General features: G+C 35.7%; 1 protein-coding gene across 1 annotated transcript; it reads right to left on the bottom strand.

Moving 5' to 3' along the window:
• Nucleotides 1-7,947: 7,947 nt before the first annotated feature.
• Nucleotides 7,948-15,161, bottom strand: LOC110116283 (BTB/POZ domain-containing protein NPY3). The gene is made up of 5 exons (XM_020849800.2): nucleotides 15,024-15,161; nucleotides 13,849-14,443; nucleotides 11,929-11,998; nucleotides 10,032-11,219; nucleotides 7,948-9,114 (listed from the first exon to the last, which is right to left on the bottom strand). The coding sequence occupies exons 2-5, from the start codon at nucleotides 13,908-13,910 to the stop codon at nucleotides 8,548-8,550; spliced, it is 1,887 nt and encodes a 628-aa protein (XP_020705459.1). The 5' UTR covers nucleotides 13,911-14,443; nucleotides 15,024-15,161; the 3' UTR covers nucleotides 7,948-8,547.
• Nucleotides 15,162-19,985: the final 4,824 nt, after the last annotated feature.

Raw genomic sequence — 19,985 nt, 5'->3', positions numbered from 1 at the left:
TCTCATGTGTTGATTAAATTGTCTAATAATATGGATTATAGTAGGATTTTTTTGCCATCGTTCATACCTAGTGTTCAATTGTTACATGAAAATTACTAAATTGTTGCCTACCCTTGATATCGGTGTGGAATCTCTGATTATCCCCATCTGGGTCTCTTTCCCTAACCTTCGACCACACCTTTTCGCTCTCAAAATCCTTCATGCGTTGGGTTCTTTATTTGGTCACCCCCTTAAAATTGATTCTGCCACATCTGTTGGCTCGCGACCTTCATTGACGCATGCTGATGGAATTAGACATTACGAAACTCTACCCTGATAAAGTTTGGCTGGGGTCTGAGCATTTGGGTTATGTTCAACATGTTCAAATGGAGTTGTTTCCCCCTTTTTGTGAGCTGTGTAAGTCCATTGGGCACAAACAGGGTGATTGTCGTTCTTCTCCTTCTGTTCACAATTCGGTTTTTTCTTCGATGCCTTCTTTTTTTGTTAAGAATATTTATGTTGATGTGGATAATGTTGATGATGGTGCTTTGGGGGATGTGTTTGCTCTTAAACCTTTGGGTTTGTCGATTAAGGGTGATGGCCCAGCTATTGGTTCCATGTCACATGTGATTGAAGGTATTCAGTGTGTGGCTGTGATTGAGCCTGAGCCTGAGCCTGAGCCTGCATCTAATCCTGAACTTTCTCCTGTTGTCCCTGTGTCTGCTCATACTATTTGTGTTTCACATGCTATTCATATTACTAAATTAGCTCCGGTGGATTCTGTGGTTGGGGTTGAGTATGTTCCACTTGCCTCTAGGCTTTGTATTAGTGATGGTGGTGCTGTAAATTGTAAGGTTAATTCTATCCCCATGTTGTCTTGTGTGAATTCTATGCCTGCCCGGTGCGGTTTGCCTATGGCTGAGATACCCTCTGCGGTCGGTGAGCTGTTTGGTTCTTATGTTTCTCCTATTAGTGAGTTTCCTGCTTATGTTGTCTTGTCCTGTCTCCTTTGAGCCCTGTTATTCAAGATGCTGGCTCCTCTTCGGTTAAATATGCTTTGGCTGAGGTACTTGCTGGGATTGTTGATCAACATGTTTTACATTCATTTGAAGGGCGTGTGGGCAATGCTAACTTTGTCGATATTCCTATTTCGATTATGTCTAACAGTGAGCTTAAAAAGCATGTGGCTAACTCTATGAAATACTATGTTTTGGTTCAGAATGATTGGTTGATTTTAGATAACTCACTCTCTTCCCCTTCTAGTGAGGATGATACTGATGTTCATGATGTTGAGCAGAACCGTCCTGTGATCGATAATAGGCTAAGAAGGAAAGGAAAAAAAAGATTTAAGGTTTGTGATTTGGCTCGACCAAGTTCGTCCATGATTTTCGAAGGTGTAATGGATAATGATGAGGAGGCCCCTACCGCTGTTTGTCTGTAGGGTTGGATGGATTGAAATCGTTTATTGTCACCTATGAATGGTCCGTGCATTGCTGTTTGGCTGGTGCTGGGGGCCTCCATTCCTGAGTCCCCGAGTTGATTATTTTGCTTTGATTTTTTGTTTTGGTTCTATAGTATTTGTTTTGGGTCTCTACTGTTTGTGTCACATGTGTTGGTCTGGTTACATTGTACTCCTTTCTTTTTTTTTTATTATTAATAAAATTTTCTGATAAAAAAATAAAAAAAATAAATAGGTTGCTGATGATATATTGCATTCATAAGACATTTCTGATAGATAAAAAACATGAATAAAACGAAACTCACAGGAAGTGTTTTATATGTTGTGAAGTAAACTTAGCTAAAGATTTAACTCGACAGAGTTGTGAAGTAACTATTTTCATAGTGAGATTCCACTATATTGTTCATTTCTATTATTGGTCATTTCTTTTTGTGAAGAGATGAAATACAAAAGAGGGGAAGCGAGATTAATAAATTCAAACGTTCAATGTCAAAAGACTGGTTTTCAGAAGGGTCAAGTGACAAATTTATTTAAAAAAAAATACAAAATGGTGTAAAAATATTTTTTTTTTTGCACATAAACGTCACAGACTTGTTTATTAGTGTTAGAAAAGTTCAACATAATTGGATGAAAATAACGGGAGGCCAAGAGGCTTTCCGATTTTTTGAGGGGCACATTGCGTGAATAAAAGGTCTGTTGGGGATACAAAATAAAATTCACAGGGGTATTACAAAAAAACCTCTTTATACTAAGAGTTTTAATTTTTTTAGGGCTTTTGTAATGGCTCATAAATATATTGCAATGATAAAAATAAAATAAGTAAAAAAAATATTAATCAATAAAACCTTAAATTTGTGTAAAAAATTTTAGACAGATAAAAAATCATGAGCACAAAAGAAAAATAGTTATGTTAGAAAAATAAGTACAAAAAAGTATGGCCATTTACACAGCACACTCATAATCTTTAAGCTTAATTTGGGACAACTTTTGACAATTATTTTTTCACTATTTTAAAAAAATTTTGTACTAAAAAACTTCAAGAGAAAATAATAATAAAACTATCCAAAAGTAAGCCTTTTATGAAAAAGAATGCGTAAAATAATGAATATTTTATCAAAAAAAAAAATCTAATAAATAAATCGTATCATTTATTGATACATCAAAAAAATTTAAAGATCGGAAAAGAATCTTGAGGCAAAATCAAGTTGAAAATTTTTGAAATTAAAATTGGAATCATCCGAACTCCAGTTTTAGCAAACTTACAGTCGAACTGAACGTCTCAAGAATACGAACCCAACGACACCAAATTCGACCCAATCCGAGTCCAAATGAGTCCAAATCAAGGACCCGAAGCGTAGTTGGAAGGTTCAAATCACAATTTGGATTACCAAACGGTTTCCAAACATGACATGCCTATATTCGAATTGAGCAGCTCAACAAGAAAAATCCAATGAGCACAAGATCATGAAATTCCGACATTATTAAGACATTCAAATGTCTAGAGAATGGACTACAATCAAAGGATTCAATATTGATCATCCATCCAAACCACTCTACATTTACCGTTGATCTTCCTCCTATTTATTGGTCATGCTACTCTTGGAAATCTATATATAGACCCCTTCTTCTTCGTGAAAAGGGACCCCGTAGGCTAAGGAAAAAAGATAGATATTGGAGATTGCTCTTGCCTCCTCGACCACCGCCCGGATTTCCACCGGACCACTGGGACCACCACATGATGTCCGAACTTCCGTCGTACCACCGCCCAACGCCAGACTTCTATCAGGATCACCGCCCGAAGACGGAGTTCTGTCGAACCATCGTCTGACACCAGACTTTAGTTAGGCCCACTGCCTGACACCGGACTTCCGTCAGACTACCACCTGACGCCGGAAATCCACCTGACCACCACCTGACACCTGAGGTTCCGCAAAACCACCACATGACACCCGGAGTTCCACCAGACCACCACCTAACGCCCCGGAGTTCCGCTGGACCACCACTTGACACCATAGTTCTGTCAGACCACCAATTGACAACCAGACTTTTGCCGAAACACCTCTTGACTCTGGACTTCCATCAGGATCACTGTCTCACACTGGACTTCCATTGGACCACCGCTAAAGTTCTGCTAAACCACAGTCGGACCACCGATTAAGGCCCCAACTTTCACTGAACCACCAATAGAAGTCGGAGTTCCGTCAAACCACTGAATAACACTCAGACTTCCACGAGACCAAAACCTTACAACTACGATATTTTTGACCCCTGTCTCCTGCTGACTATGGACCTTCTAACCTCCATCACCTACTACAGTACTTTCGACCTCCATCGTCAGACAACGATCTTCCTGACCCATGTCTTCTATCGACTACATCCCTTTCGACCACCATTGCCTACTACGACCCTTTCGACATCGATCGCCAGACAACAGTCTTTCTGACCTCTGTCTCCTGTCGACTACGGTCCTTTCAACCTCCATCACCTATTACTGTCCTTCCGACCTTCATTGTCAAACAACGCTCTTTCTGACCCTTGTCTCTTGCCGACTATGGTCCTTCCGACCTCACTTGCCAGACAACAGTCCTTCCGACCATCGTCACCAGACTAGGTATTTCTGAACTCAGTCACCCGCAAACTATGGTTATGCTGACTAAACAAACATTTCAATATGGGTGTCAATTTTGGGTCACAGATCAGGTTTAGGTTGAACCTAGAACTGACCCAGGTTCAAACGGGTCGACCTTAACCCAACCCGGGTAGGTAAAAATGTTGGAAATTCAAACGTGAACCTGACTCGACTGGTTGCCGGGTTGACTCGACAAGACATGCTATTCGTCGGGTTGTTGCCAAGTTAACCCAAACTTGACCCGTTTTTCAAACGGGTCGAATCCGAGAACTTGAATCCATCTGTTTTGGAAACAGACCAGGTCTAACCCGAAATTTCTGGGTCGGGTTCGTGTCGTATTTTCGTTTTGTGTTAAATATTGACACTCCTACATTTCAATATTAATTCTTCCAATTCCCATCATGTAATATGATATACATTTGCTACATCAATCTAAGGTCTTCCCCAAAAAAAAAGGGCCTCATTTGTAATCGACCGCAAAAAAATAGTAGATTTATTTAAATTGGGTCAGACCCCGTGATTTTTCCCCCTTTTTAGGGATTTTTTATATAAAAACCCTGGTGTTTCTCATGAACGCTACACTTTCTCTTTTATCTATTCGTGTGTTGGATCTTCGTACAAAACTAGAACTTTCAACTATATATTTCTCAATCGCCGTGAATATTCCAAGAAGCAACATTTATATATCATATGAGGAGCTTTTGCCACTCAAACGCAATAGAATTTGAATTAGAAATTCTAATAAATCTTATTTTTTTATCACATCGGTCCTGATAAATAAATATTTTTGCCGCCACTTATTCCTAAGTTGCTTTATTCCAAGAAAAAAAAATGTAGCTAAGGAATATCCATGAGCATTACTGGCCTGAAAAGCAGCGCAAGTGGGAGACAGTGAACCAATAAAGATTCTCAGAGATTACATCATTTATCCCTTCTTGCTGAGCACATTAGGAATAGGAGCAAAGCATTAATACTGAAATCCTGTTTGGTTAAGCTTGTTCATTTTTCTTTATTTAGCTTTTGTGGACTGATCTGTCGAGAGGAAAGCGGGCATCTTTAATTTTTATCCAGTTCTAGAAAGTGTTGGGGGGAGATAAATTAATTAATAACGTAGCTCATCTTGATGGATATATTGATCTAAATATAAAAAAATTAATAATTAAAAAGAAGAAAATAATTGTCAAATAACAGTAATCCAAGCCTTTTATTAAAATAAAGTGGTGGATTATGACCTTTCTCTGTTATCTCGAATAAAATTTATTTTTGAATTTTAGGATTGGTGCGAAGTGAAGAACCTCGAAGATTGAATAACTCTTTATAATTTCTGTGTTGGATACTATTGAACTCCTTCAAATGATATCTTTTAGCACGATATAGAGATATGAAACCTTTTTTCACGAAGTAATTGCCATTAGCCAAATAATACTTACATGTAGTATTTTGTTTTGCTATTTTATTTGGATTTCCATATTTAGTTAGGAGCCTTTATATGTAACGATCATACGAACCTTCTGGACTACACATACCATTAGGCTGCTCTAATGCATTTCGATGGATAGTGGCATCATGAGGTGAACCTTCCCAACCAGCTAGAACATAGGTAAATTCAAGTCAAAGTTAATTGCTACTAGCACATTCTGGCTTGGTATAATTTTCTTCCTATAAATGCAGATTCGTACTCCTTAGAAAATATAGCTTTATTATGAGTTTCATCTATGACACCTACACAATCCTATTATAGAAAAGTGCATTAAGAGAAAATAATAGACAAAAGTAATATTTTTTTAAGCCAATAGGCTTTCCAATACCTTAAAAAAGGGCATGAACCTATCATTAGTTTGTATCTTATACGGTGTTTCGAGCAATAGAGACAAAGTCACTTGATGTCACAACTCTCCAAGTGCATGTAAGCCCGCATTCAAGTACTTGCTAATAGTTTTCCTAGATCCTTGAAAATTGAATTGAATTACTCGATTATGAATACTATGGCTGAGTATGATGTAACATAGCAACATGTTCTTCAATGCAAACATGGAGTGTGTTTACTAGTAATCTCCTTGTTCGCAGCAAGTTGCATAAGTTAAAGAAATATTCCCTCCTCATTCGCATCATATTGATACGATCTTAATTAGTACCAAAGTATAGCCTAGAGAGATATGTTCGACATTGCATATTCCACTTAGGATTATATTTTTGTTTGTTTTCTCCCTACCTCATGCATAAGTAGGACTATAACACTCACCGCTGCAGCAATAATCATATGAACAATTGAACGATTTTGATTATCATGGAATCATATGCCATCTGAATCGACTAAGTAATCTTCAACTTCTAATCGTTCATCCATATTTACAACACAAATAAAGACACACTTCATCCATGTTTGTAGAACAAATCCTATACAACATCTCACATACTTTTTGTTTTTTCAATTTGGAAATTTCATTCATATTTATTTTAGAACATGCAAATAAAAGATTACACACATCCTTGACTTCCTGCATACTTGCATAAATAAGCCATGTTGACAAAGTCAAGTCATTTGAACAATTGTTAGCCCTGTGCGAGTCAGCTTGACTCAATCCAAATGTCTAATATATGTTATACAAATTAATTTATCTTTCCATGGGAAAGGTAGCGCAGATCATGAAAGGGAGAAGCAGAATGCATCCTTTGTTGATTCAATAGATGCTTACTCTCAAATACAGTTTCATGCTTTAAAATTCTATCAGAAAAGTATTTTCTTGTAGCGTGCATTGATTTTTCAATATGATCAAATTATCTTGTGTAATTAACAACATAATGATAATTAAATTTATCCTACCAAGACTTTAACAGCTATTACAGAATGATTAATAGCATAAAGAAAATGCAGTTGTTTACTGATGCGAATCATTCCAAAACTAAGGTTTCGTTTGGGACGGCTTTCTTTTTGCTTCTAAAAGTAGTTTTATAGTACACATTAAATTTTTTGTACTAGAAAACAACTTTCCGAAGCAGTAAAAAAGCCGTCCCAAACAAACTCTAAGAGAGCATAGATCATATCATTGTTTACTGTCAAAAAAAATTTAGTATATATGAATGCTGTTAGGATCTTGAATGAGGAAGAAGCCCTTACTTCATGAGCTTCTTGGGAGAGGAGGGAGAGAGGAAAGGAGAGATAGAATAGCAAACTAAATTCTTATTGCTTAGTCATATCCCTATTACAGCTTATAGCCTCTATATATCTCTATATATAGGTAACTAACAGCTACACCAATGACAATACAAGCCATTCAAAAAATCTAAAGAAAGCACACATAAAAACTACATAAATCTTGGATCAATATCCAACATCAACAATAGAGAAAGAAATGACGATGAGTTCTGTTATGGAGAAAGAAACAACGGTCACTTACTAGCACGAACGTGAATGGACTTCTCTCCCTCACTCGTGTCTCATAAAATCCTTTTTCACTCAAATTTGTAAACAGTTTTACTTTACGCTTAAAATGAGCTGAAGCGAAGAGTTTCAAATACATCAGAATTTTAATTTATTTCATGGCGTGTCAAACCAAACACCTAAAAAATTAAAACCCAAATATTTGATTTACTTTATAATAACAAAACTTCAAACCAAACAGCAGCTAAAAAGAACTATCATAAAAGAAGCTGCTAACTAAAATAGAATAACATTAAAAAAAAAAAAGTTTGTCTCAAGACGATGTTTACAGCAATTATAAACTTCGATGTTTGTATCAGAGCTGGTAGAGGTAGAAAGGTTGGCGAGGCAGTAAGCTCCAGTAAACAACCCTGTGTAAATTATACCTCCGTAAAACTCGTTTCCTACGCTGGAATCCATAGTAATTGCTAAATTACATGGTATTCCTTCACAAAAAAGTGAAAAACGGAAGAAAATGTGTTCAATAACAATTAACATTGTTCTGTCAACTATAGTAACATGGTTTTAGTTACAAATTAGATCCTGAAATAAAAAACAATTCCTCCCACAAATGTAGATTTACTTTGTACACAGAGAAGCCTTAGTGCAATCTGGAGTTCTACTCAGCTGCAGCAACTTAAAATATTTTTTTTTTTCTTATGATAACATAGGTAGAGAGCTTCAGTGCTGCTCAGCAAGACTCGTTGAAAAAAAAGATCCCATGACAATGCAGCTTTCTTCCCAAAATCCATTTTACAACAAAAATTTCTTCTCATTGTGCAACTGTAAACAATTGAAACATCTATATGCCCCATCACCATGAGAGCTGGCCTTGCATGGGAAAGATTGTGAAGTCATCCAAATACACACCGAGCTATGGGTATTTCTATGTATCGTTGTGTATTAATGAACAAAATACTACATTCAACATTCTGTACACAGTAATGAATCCCAATACACAACAATACCTTTTCCATGTAAGGAAGCCCTCTCAGCTCTCTCATAAATTCTTCAACAACTTCTGTTTACAAACACCATATCCAGCTTTAGAACTCTCTGCTAAGTAACTTGATACCTTAGGTTTCTTGATGTGGAGGTGGACTTAGCTTCGTCGGGGTTAATTGACCCCTGACCTTCCGATGTGTCGGAGCTACTGTTCTCACCGCCGTATACCTTCCCTGACCACAACTTGCTCAGCATTCTACTAGGCATGAGAACAGACTTCACTTTTCCACCAACTTTATCCTCACAATTCTTGCCTGTGTCACCACTGCTACTACTCTTTTCACTTCCTGTTCCTGCTCGACCAACTAGCTTCATAGATTTAAGAGAGCTGATGTCTCCGGCGGTGGGGACTCCATCCCATTCATCCCTGGTATTTGCCGTTGTCGCTGCGGATCTCGAAACCCCATAGGAGGCAGCACCATTTTCTTGAGGGACAAGTGATTGACCAACACAAGCTATGGAAGATTGTCTCACTTGATGGAAAAAGAGGACCTGTACTACTATTCTAAGGGGAAGTCGGTCATTCTGCACGGCGTGCATGCACGCATCTGGTGACAGTTTCTTGCAGTCCATAAGACTGCATATTTTCTTCTTCTCAATCTTTGTGAGGTCTGGGTGCTCCTGCTCATGCAAAAATAAATGCAAACTTTAAGGCTATGGGTGATGCAAAATGGTGGATGCAGATGCAGATGCAGTTGCCTCTATAGATGGAAACTAATTATGCACAAAATGGTGATAACAAATCCGGATAAATCAGCACTTTGAGAGCAAGATTTACCCTGTTATAATATTTCTTCCGAATTTGAGCTATTCAATACAGATAGGTGTTTGTACAATACGATACGATATTTAATATCATACCAACCGTATTCAATTCGTCCAACGACGAGTGCACGCGTATTGTGTAAAGCCTAAGAATCAAATTTGGAAGAATTAACTATTTATTATTTTAAGAATATACTAGAACTTTTATATAAATCATCAATATAAATAATAAACATTGAAAGTAACTAAAATCATGTACATCAAAATATTTTACTTTTTTTTACAACAAATAAAGAAATCTTTGAAAATTTTGATATATGAAAAGTTTAAAATGTTAGTAAAAATTTCAGAAGACTATACCGTTTAAGCAGCTTAGGCTTTAGTTCTGTGAGTAGCTTCGATTACAAAACCAGCTGTTTATTAAGTTGAAAGTAATAAGCATTTATACTTTATGAAAAACAGTAGAGATAATAGAAGCCCAACATAATGTTGCCATAACGGACAAAAATGGCCTAAAATGGATCCAAAAATAGCTGTTTTAGAACAGAGACAGGAATCAGATCCCAAGTAAACAAAATAGTTTGATTTAAACCTAAATTTTAAAAAAAAAGGCATCAGGGATGTCCATGCACTGCAGATCTTGTTTTCTTAGATGACATGCAAGGCACAAACAAAGATTCAAGGAGGTTATAAAGATAGCAGATAGCTGCAGATTTCTTTAAGATTAGAAGCATACTATGGCAAAAGAATTTCTATGATATGCAAGTGATTACCTTTAGAAACATATCAATAGCGCGATAGAGCCCATCATGAACTGCTCTCGACAAACTCGATGTCTTCTCAGCTATTTCAACAAACTTTGAAATAGGTAGAGCAGGGTCTTTGGCAGTTTCAGCAAGGTACCCATCAATCAGTTTTGCAACAGTGACCGTCGCATTGCTAGAAACTGAACCAGAACACCTACCTTCGAGAAGATCTCCTGAGGTCTGCAGGCTGCTTCGAATATGGCTATGCTGATGCATTAAGAACTCTTCCATGACCTCAAGAACAAGATCAATGTCATATAAGGTACTCCCTCCTACTGGAGCAGGAATCAATAAATCAGCTACTGATGCTTCTTCCAACTGCTGTCCTGTTCTCTTGATCAATTCTTTCCTGCAATTTTCACTGCAATCAAGAAAGCTTGCTGCTTTCAGCAGTTTCAGTAGGAAACTGCACGATACTGATCCTCTCTTGGTAGGAAGTAACCATACAATGGTTTCCAGTGAAGTCCGACACTTCGCAAAATCTTCTCCATTTGTCAAAGTTATTCTGCTGAAGCCCGGCAATCTTCTGTAAGCATAAGCTTTTAAAGCTTCTCCAATTACTTCACCAGATATTCTACCCTTGAATTTTATGGCCATTATAACTTGTTTATAGGAGTCCATTTCAAGCTCACAGAGATCTTCAACCCACCAGTCTTTAGGCACAGATTGTTGCTTAATAACGCCGTTCCATTGAGTATCTACGCCATTTTCCAATGGGAGTTTCTTTCTGTTATATGTATAAGACCATTCTACTTCTGCAGGATCAATAGAAGCCTTGGAAGCTATTGAGTCCAAGCAGCGGCTAACCACCTTGAGGTCTTCTGACCAAGGTTGCAAGGATTTTGAGGTTTGGAGCACGATGATCGAGTCTTTCCAGCTGCGGAAAACACTAGAATTGAGAAACACATCAATCTTGTAGATGAGATTCCCTTTCTCAACAGTTTCATGCATTTCAAGATATTCTGCTGCACAGCGAGCTGCGACAACATTATATGCGTTGAGGGTGACAATCATGCCATAGCAAAATTTCGCGCAAATCTCAAATGCAGCAGGGCCACCTGGGATGTCGGGAATTCCAATCTCATCACTGCTTTCCTCACTTGCGGTGGCGACAACCAACCTCTGAAGGCGGGGACTCTTCGACAAAAGGGGAAACTGCACAGAGAGAAAATGGCAATGTAAAAGCCCATAAAATTATTCATGACAAAAGTTGGAGGCACTTCTTAAAATATGACTGGTGCATAATAGTTCATGATAACATCCAATCCGCCATATATTTCCAAGTAGAAGTATCATTAAATTCAAAATGCTTGGAACAAAGAATGCATTGGAGATGTAAAATAGTGCTAGTAAATTTTCTTGAATTTATTTCATCAATGCAGATTTGATTTTAATCAACATATACCATAGTCTTCCATGACAACTAAGCAAGCAGCCTTCTGACAACAACAAAGAGCAAAATTGGCAACTTGCATCTGACTTTGTGTATAATTTATCTTCCAAGAAGTGAAAATGAACAGCGCTCTATCAAATGCAATAAAGCATAAGGATGAAGTAGTAAATTAAGGCTTCGTTTGGGACAGCTTTCTTACTTCTACTTAAAGCAACTTCATAGTACAAAAATTTTAATTTTTATACTACATAGCTGCTTAAAGAAGCAGTAAGAAAGTCATCCCAAACAAAACATAAGACTAATATGATAAGAAAGTGATTTGTAATCAGGCTTGGGGTTCTATAAGAGAGTTACGAATGCATGAAATTAAGAAAGATTTAAAACTTTCAGATATAATGAGAAGTCATACCATAGAGAAAAATCAGTAATGAATACAATATGCATTAAGATTTCAAACCATATCATTGTTACCTTATGAAGGTAAAACTTGACGTCATCCACATTAACAATAATGTCTGTTGCCAATTCACTAGCAACAAACCTGCAAAAATAAATTACATAATTAACCTCATGATAAACAAAATTGAGATAAAACAAAAAATGAAGTATGCCACAGGTCAATTGTAGAATATGTTTTCTCAATTGATTTAATTGGAATGGTAGATAAAAAGAAAATGAATATGCATATGACCAGGCAAAGTTTGCTCCCTTATAATTACAACAACTGCAACATTAATCGAACAATTTCTTTCAATTCCTTTTCATATATGAGTAATTTGAAACCACAATCTATTTCGTTTAGCATTTCAACAGCGACTTAATAGATTATAACATGCTAGGAAATACCGCATTAAACAAGATTACTCAGTTTCAGCTAAAGCCAACGATAGAATTAAATGACTTGCAAGGCCTAAGAAGCAGGGGGGTGTTGTCAATTCTAGACAATTGGGACCGGGATCACGGTTGGCTTCATTGGCAGATCTCTTTATTAATAAAATTACTTCGGGCAGTATCATTAAAATTACAGAAAAGATATACCATAAAAAGGAACCTTTTCAAAAAGTAGCTAATAATAATTTACAAAATTCTACTCAAGAATTAACTCCATGATACTGCAGATCACCTTATTTCCCGAGCCAAAACATTGCATCCAGGAGGAAAAACTGAAAAATATTATCTATTTACACTCTTAAAACAAGCATGACTTTGAACAAATGATACAAAGCGAGAATTTAATATTTGTTCATCATAATATAGGCAAAAAGAAAAAAAAGGAAATGATGAGCATAATTAGGAAAAGGAGATAATTGGATCTTATCATCAAGCTGACAAATGTCACATGTGAAATGCAAACTAGGGACCCATGCAAGCTTAATTATTATAGTCAAACATCAGAATCAGACACTCATCATAAAGAAAAGCAGAACTATTTCATTTTCTACTTTTTCATCAACTCCAAAATGCCAAGAAGGGCAGTAAAATCACATCAAGATGCAATTGTTGTGCTGTCAATTGTATAAACCACTTGGTGCTCATAAATGCACAAATCATGAAACAATAATAACACACTCAAGAAATATGATGAATCATGGCTATCAACATCCTATATTAAGAAAAATTCATCATGGTATGAAATAGAAAAGAGCTAAAAGTAGTGTTTATCTTATATTTGACTACAATCATGAAGAACAAGAAAGGGTTGAGGAACTTGCTCAAAGCTAAGAAGATCAATTTATTCTAAATACATATTTTAAATTAATAAGACTTTAACTGGACGGCTTTCTTACAGCTTCTTAAAGCAGCATTCAAGTAAAAAACGAAGCTAGAAAGCTGTTTTAAGAAGCAGTAAGAAAGTCGTCCCAAACAAAGCCTTACTTAACAAGAAAAAAGCATGCATGCATTATCCCCAAATAGACACCTTGCTCCTTTATCATCTAAGGATAGTAAAGCCTTTTGATGAATGAAGAAGACTAATCTAGAGATTCTCAGGCTAATACAGTTCTATTCATGGCAAAAAATCAGTGGAATATAACCAGATCCGAGCAGTCCCAAACTCTACCACTTTTGCCAAATCTCAAAATTATACAAAAAAGGTACTGATAAGCAAACGAAGAAAGCAATACTTTAGCACAAGAATCTTGCAACTGGAATTGCCTAAAGGTTGATTTGGTTAATCTAAGGTAGAAAACATGATTTAAAAAATGGGGAATTTATTAAATTTCGCTATTTAATTGGATGAGGTTAGAAATCAATATGGGTTTGTAGCTCTGCAAAGGTTTTCAAAATCACTCAAAAGTGATTATATCATTTTCTTACACCATTCTCCAAAAATGTTTTCTATCTACAAGCAACCAAATAAGTCCTAAGGAACATGCACAACAACTATGATACCTGATATTGTTCCCATCCGACTGAAAGGCGTCAGGCTTTGATCCAAGCTTCATATACTTCATTTTGAAAGAAATTTGCAGATCAGTTTTCAAGTACTGAGACCTCAACACCTCACCACTTCCTTAAACGCAAATCATCAGAAGAACATGAAATCTAATGAAAGCTTCTCTATGGGATCTTATAAAGACGATAAAATAAAATCTCTGCAGGGGAAAAAGATGGAATCTTTGAAGTAGAGATAGTCAGGAAGGGGGAAAATGTAAGGAACGATTTTTTTTTCCCGCACAAGCATAGAGAATTGGAATTTAGGGTTTAAAGAGTCAAAGCTGCAAGCGTTGGTGTTTCCCAAACCAGAGGCAAAACCCACAAAGTCCGCAGCTAAAATGGGCATACACACAGCAGCAAAACCTGTAGATTCGCAAATTATCAAGAAGAGCAGAATGCCCTCAAGCACCAAACTCCCAACTCCAATTTCTTATTACTTAATTTAATTCCTGTTCTTTTATTCATTCTTCTCTTTCTTGCGCTCGTTTTTATAATCACCAGTGACGAGAACAAAATCCGAAAGCCTCCAAATCAGTAGTAATCACATCACCTGAAAAATCAAATAAACAGTTTCTTGGATGAGAAAAGTAGAAGCTGAAGAAAAACGCAGACAAAACGCATCTTTTCAGCACTGAGATAGGAGATTAAGGAGACCAAATCAACGATATCTAATCAAAGAATCTTCAGCAAGTGGGCGAAAATCCAGATCCAAAACCGGAGATAACAAGCAATAATGGCCACAGACAAAGAAACCCATGTGAACACACACCACAGAAATGGGGAAAGCAGAATAAATGGAATCCTAGTCAAAACAAATGGCTGAAATGCGAGGGGGAAAAATCCCAGTTTTTATTCGAGGGGAAGACGAGTAAGAACAACCAAATCCTCACAAAATCAACAAGATTGTAGAGAGAAACACACTTCAGAAAGGCGAACAGACAGCCATGAAAGCCCAAATCAAATCGCAACCAGAAAGAACTCGTCTTTCAGGCTGAGGAAGAGGACCCGAAAGGAATTGAAGAGGGAAAGAGAAAAGGCAAGGAGTGCAGCCTTCGAGAGAGAGAGAAACAAAGAAAGAAGTGAGAAGGATAAACAAAGGAGATCGACCAGCTCAAAAGAGAGAACCTTACCACCATTACAGGTGCCCAATAAGCATCACTCCAGTGAGAAGATGAGAGCAGAGTCCCTCCCTTGCCTTTTCATTGCCCACACCGCTTAGGCTCTCCCTCCTCCCTGTAAATCCACAGGCTTTATATAAGCACCAAAGGAAAAAGGGAAACAAATAAATTATTTAACAAACAAAAGTAAAAAAAAACACACAAACACAGCGACAGTGGCAGTCAATTCCAATGAATCTACCAACATAAGTACAGAATCAGCATACTGTAAGTTACGCTTAAAATAGATTTAAAATTGTTATATTTCGATCGAAATTGATTTTAATTTGACCACTTTCAACTGTTTTTCATAATTTTAATTTTAATTTATCAAAATTAAGTCCAGATAAGAATCTACCAACATAAGTACAGAATCAGCATACTGTAAGTTACGCTTAAAATAGATTTAAAATTGTTTTTTTTTTTTTTTTTGGATATTTAGATCATTTAAATCAAATTCATATCCAACGCATACACAAAGACTCGAATTCTGGACCTCTTAGTTGGAAGCCTAAGCTCTCAACCAATAGGCCAAGAAGAGTTGTGTAAATTGTTATATTTCGATCGAAATTGATTTTAATTTGACCACTTTCAACTATTTTTAATAATTTTAATTTATCAAAATTAAGTCCAGATAATAAAATCAAAATTTGGTCAAAAACTAAAATTTATTTTAATTGAAAAAAAAAATATAGTAACTAGTAAGACCTTCTAAGGATATTTTATCAAAATCATTAAACTTTTAAAACTATAAGATAATTTGTTTATTATTGACAGCACTCAAAATTAATTATTTTAATAAATAATTTAGTATTTTGAGCGTAATTGTTTTTACATAAAAAACTCTTCATATAATTTAATTTTATTAATAAATAAAAATTGAAAAAAGTAAGAATTTTGAAACTACCAAATTAAAAAATAAAATAATAAAATAACAAACTCTTAAATTCAGTATAGATGGAATTTTTTTTTCTTATTTTAAGAATTTCTTCTCAACAATATCTCGTCGCCCTTTTTAAGTGTTCACAACCATCGCGCTGTCTCTTCCAAGTTCCTTCTGTTTCCACGATCAACAGTTGGACTTTAGTCTAATTTAAATATTTTTATAAAATTATTTTAAGAAAATGAATAATTTAATTATTTGTTAAAAAGTTCAAAAAAAAAATTAATAATTTATTCATTAATTTGCTCATTTATTGATATGATGATTATATTTATTTGTTTATTTAACGAGTAAATGTTAAAAGTTTTAATAAAATATTATTTCCATGATAGAAGAGAGGTTTATTTATGTTCAACAACAGGAAAAAAATATTCTATGCGGATGAGGAAACCCGTCCGAATGTCTAAGTCCGCGGCTCAGTACCGCGGTATCGAGCATTAGTACCGGGCTCGGTATGACTGACGTGGCTCATTCTGATTGATACCCGGATGTAGAGCAGTGTTCGGCGTCGCACAAAATAATCTCCGCACAGAATAATCTCTCCAGCAACAACTGCTGTAAGAGCTCTGATTCAATCTTGCCCAACCCGAACCCGAATAATAGTTCAGAATACATTAATTTAAACAAAATGCTAGATAATTTTTTAACTAACAAAATAACATGTACCTTACATATCCAAAACTGCTGCTATACCTATCAGAATTAGGCTTTGTTTGGAACAACTTTTTTTATTACTTTCTAAAACATCTTTTTAGTAAAAAAATTTTTGAACCCAAAATTTTTTTACTTGAAAACTGCTATAGAAAGAACCAACGAAACCGCCCCAAACTAAGCCTTAGCCTACTAGGCAAGGTCCTTTAGTTTTCCTGAAATATAACAATATGAGTATATAACTCAATAGGTCAACTTCTCTCCATAGCCGAATTCAATTCATAATTGTAATATTTTTATTCTAAATTATGATAAAATATAATTTATGCTTCATAGAGCATGACAATATGATGATTTAAACTTATTTGCTAATATGGACGCAAAATGCACGTGTACCAAACTACCAATGCATACTTAAAACTCTCCCTTTCTCGGCGAATTATTACGCCCGGTCACCGGATGTCCAGACATCCAATCAGGTGACGCTACTCACCCAAATACACTGGGTCCCGATGCATTTTAGTGATGTGGCGACACCGGATTGATGTCCGGACGAATCCGGACACCGGACGCTATAATTTGCCCCCTTTCTCACCTCTTACCCGCTTTAGGTAGGTGTGGAGCATAATCAAAACAAAGTAGAATATTTTCAATGCAGAACCATTACAGAGCAAGAATAGAGCAGAGTTGTACGTAGCAGATGTACATTCACTTTGGACCAAAACAAATAGTCAAAAGTGCAATTTTCTTTACATAATAGAGCTACAAAATGTCATAAAATGCACAATAATGCGTATGAAATGTATAACAAAGGAATTTGAGCATGTATCTAAAAAAAAAAAAATAGTTCTATCAAAATTCTCTCAATTTTTAGAAGCCTTCTCAAAAATTTTAAAATATTATAAATTTCATAGATATGGTGTAAAATATCAATTTAACACATTTTGTCAATTACATTGAGGTTTAAAAACATCACGTATATCTTGAATTCTCGGAAATTCATAATAGAGTGTGGAGCATTTATACAAACAAGTTTGGGTGAAATTTTTCTCAAACCCAAGAAAATGCATTTGTTAACATTTCTTTTTTATAAGAATGCTAAAATTTAAATAAAAATAGAGTATAGGTTGCCTACCATCTCGAGTCTGATAATTTTTTTAACTAGCAGAATTGAACATTTTTTTTGTTTTGGACTCCAAGCCCTATCCTTTTCTTTCTATATTTACACCTACTCTCCTTCTATTCTCCCGCAAGGATGCCTAAGAGTAAGAGGTGTGCAAATGAATTAAGATATTTATTATTTTAAAAACACTCATTTTGATCTAGCACTTTGGTACTCGCATCCCCAGCGGCGCTGCGCCGCTCTAAATACTCCAGATTCTTCTATAATATCACAAACATATAGGTTGACACCACAACAACGCCAATGAGCACTGCAACACCTCCCTAAATCCAGCTCTTAAAATAGAGCTCAAGTTCAAAATTCCAGTGTTCCGAGCGCCCGCGGCACTCTCCTCATCATTTTGGTGACTTGAGTTTTCTCTCTCCCAGTTCAACTTCTAGGTTTATCTAAAGATAAATTTAACACTATATGACTCACTTAGGGTAAGTCAATTACTTAAATTTCAAGACGATGGGTGTTACAATATGATATTTAGTTTGTTGCGTAAGAACATATTTATTTTCAATTATTATAACATGGGAACAATTACCATCATGCAATCATTATCACAAAGGCATCTAAGAGCGACGACATATTTGATGTCATAAAATTAGAATGATAGGATGATCATCAATAGGACTATAGGAGCACAAATAGAGTCGTCGTATGAGAGTATCAGAGCATGAAGAGTAACACAATCAGTATTGGCATATGCCTGCGAATGGTGCAATTATCTCAATTAATTTGTTGGATAAGCCATGGAAAAGAGCACAAATATATCATTGATGATAAGTAATCTCTCTATAACCAAGTGTCTTGTTGTGCGCTAAAAAATTTGAGTCGCTAGAGCGCATTTTTCACATTTTTACGTTGTACGAAAATTCAGCACAAACATATAAAAATTGTAAGACCATGGAACTTTTTATGTAGAAAATCCAGAAAAAGAAAAAAACTACGAGCCTAGGCCAGTTGCAAAATCTACTATGTAGTAAGTTATACAAAGATCTTTCCTTCTTCATTGTTGAAGAAGAGAAAGAGTACAAAGATTGAATAATTACACATAGAAACATGACTTAATAATCTTCATAGGAGGAATTTTAGAAAGTAAGTGTCCATAGGCGAACAAATGTACCCAACAGCCATGTCAAATCTTGATAATATTATGGAAATGACAGTGATTGTCGGTGGTAGTAATTGGTTGTTGTTGGTGGCAATAGATGGTCGTTGTTGGCAATAATAGTTGGTGTTTGTCGGCAACGGCGATGGTTGGGAAATGCTAGATAGATTATCCTTCTTCTCTCCTTCTATTTATAAATTTTTTTGAGTGACATGATCAGTAAATTTGGACAAGATTCAAGATAATTTGGAATGTTCTATCGGACGACTAATAGTGATTTCTTTGACCATAGAACTTTTATCAAGCATTTAAATGTCTTAATGATGTCAGAATTGAGTGATCTTGAGCACATTGGATTCAGTCTCATCGAGCCGCGCGATTCAACTATATGCATGTCATATTTGGATAATAATTTTTTATCCAATTAATGCATTTAAACTTTCAAAAAAGCTTCAGCCTTTTAATTTGAGCCCATTTGAACTCATATTGGACTAATTTTGGCGTCATCAAGTTAGTCTTGTCGAAACGTTCAGTTTGACTATAAGTTTGCTATGATAGTTGTTTGACTGATAACAAATTAATTTTTGACAGTTTTTAATTCAAATATGCCTCAAGATTTGTGCCAGATGAATGTAATTTTTGGTGAGGTACCAAGTCTCATAGAATAACTCTATCAAATGAACTTAAACGAAGATATTCTATTGTCTCTATAGTCTTTATTATTAATAGAAGTATGTGATTGGGAATGAATCCTATCATTACTAAAAATTTAAGTGCATTTAAATGTTGTACCAAATTAGACAGGATGATAATTCATAACCGGGCCCGAAAATATTGACCCAAGCAAGATCTTATCAAATCATTCAGCAATCTCGCATTCATTAGCCATACAATAGAAGCTTAATGAAAATGACTATTCTGCCTCCCACCGCAAAGCTAAGAAAATATCTAAGGGATGTTTGGTTGTAATACAAAATTGTGTAAAGTATTCCAGATGGAGGGATTTTGAAAATTCCATCGTTTGGTTGGATGAAAAGAAATGGAAAGTAAAATAAAGTAAAT

Source organism: Dendrobium catenatum, unplaced genomic scaffold (genome assembly GCF_001605985.2).
Source record: "Dendrobium catenatum unplaced genomic scaffold, ASM160598v2 fragScaff_scaffold_601, whole genome shotgun sequence".
NCBI lineage: Eukaryota > Viridiplantae > Streptophyta > Magnoliopsida > Asparagales > Orchidaceae > Dendrobium > Dendrobium catenatum.
The sequence above is the reverse complement of the archived record's forward strand: the minus strand, read 5'-3'. Positions and strand labels throughout refer to the sequence as shown.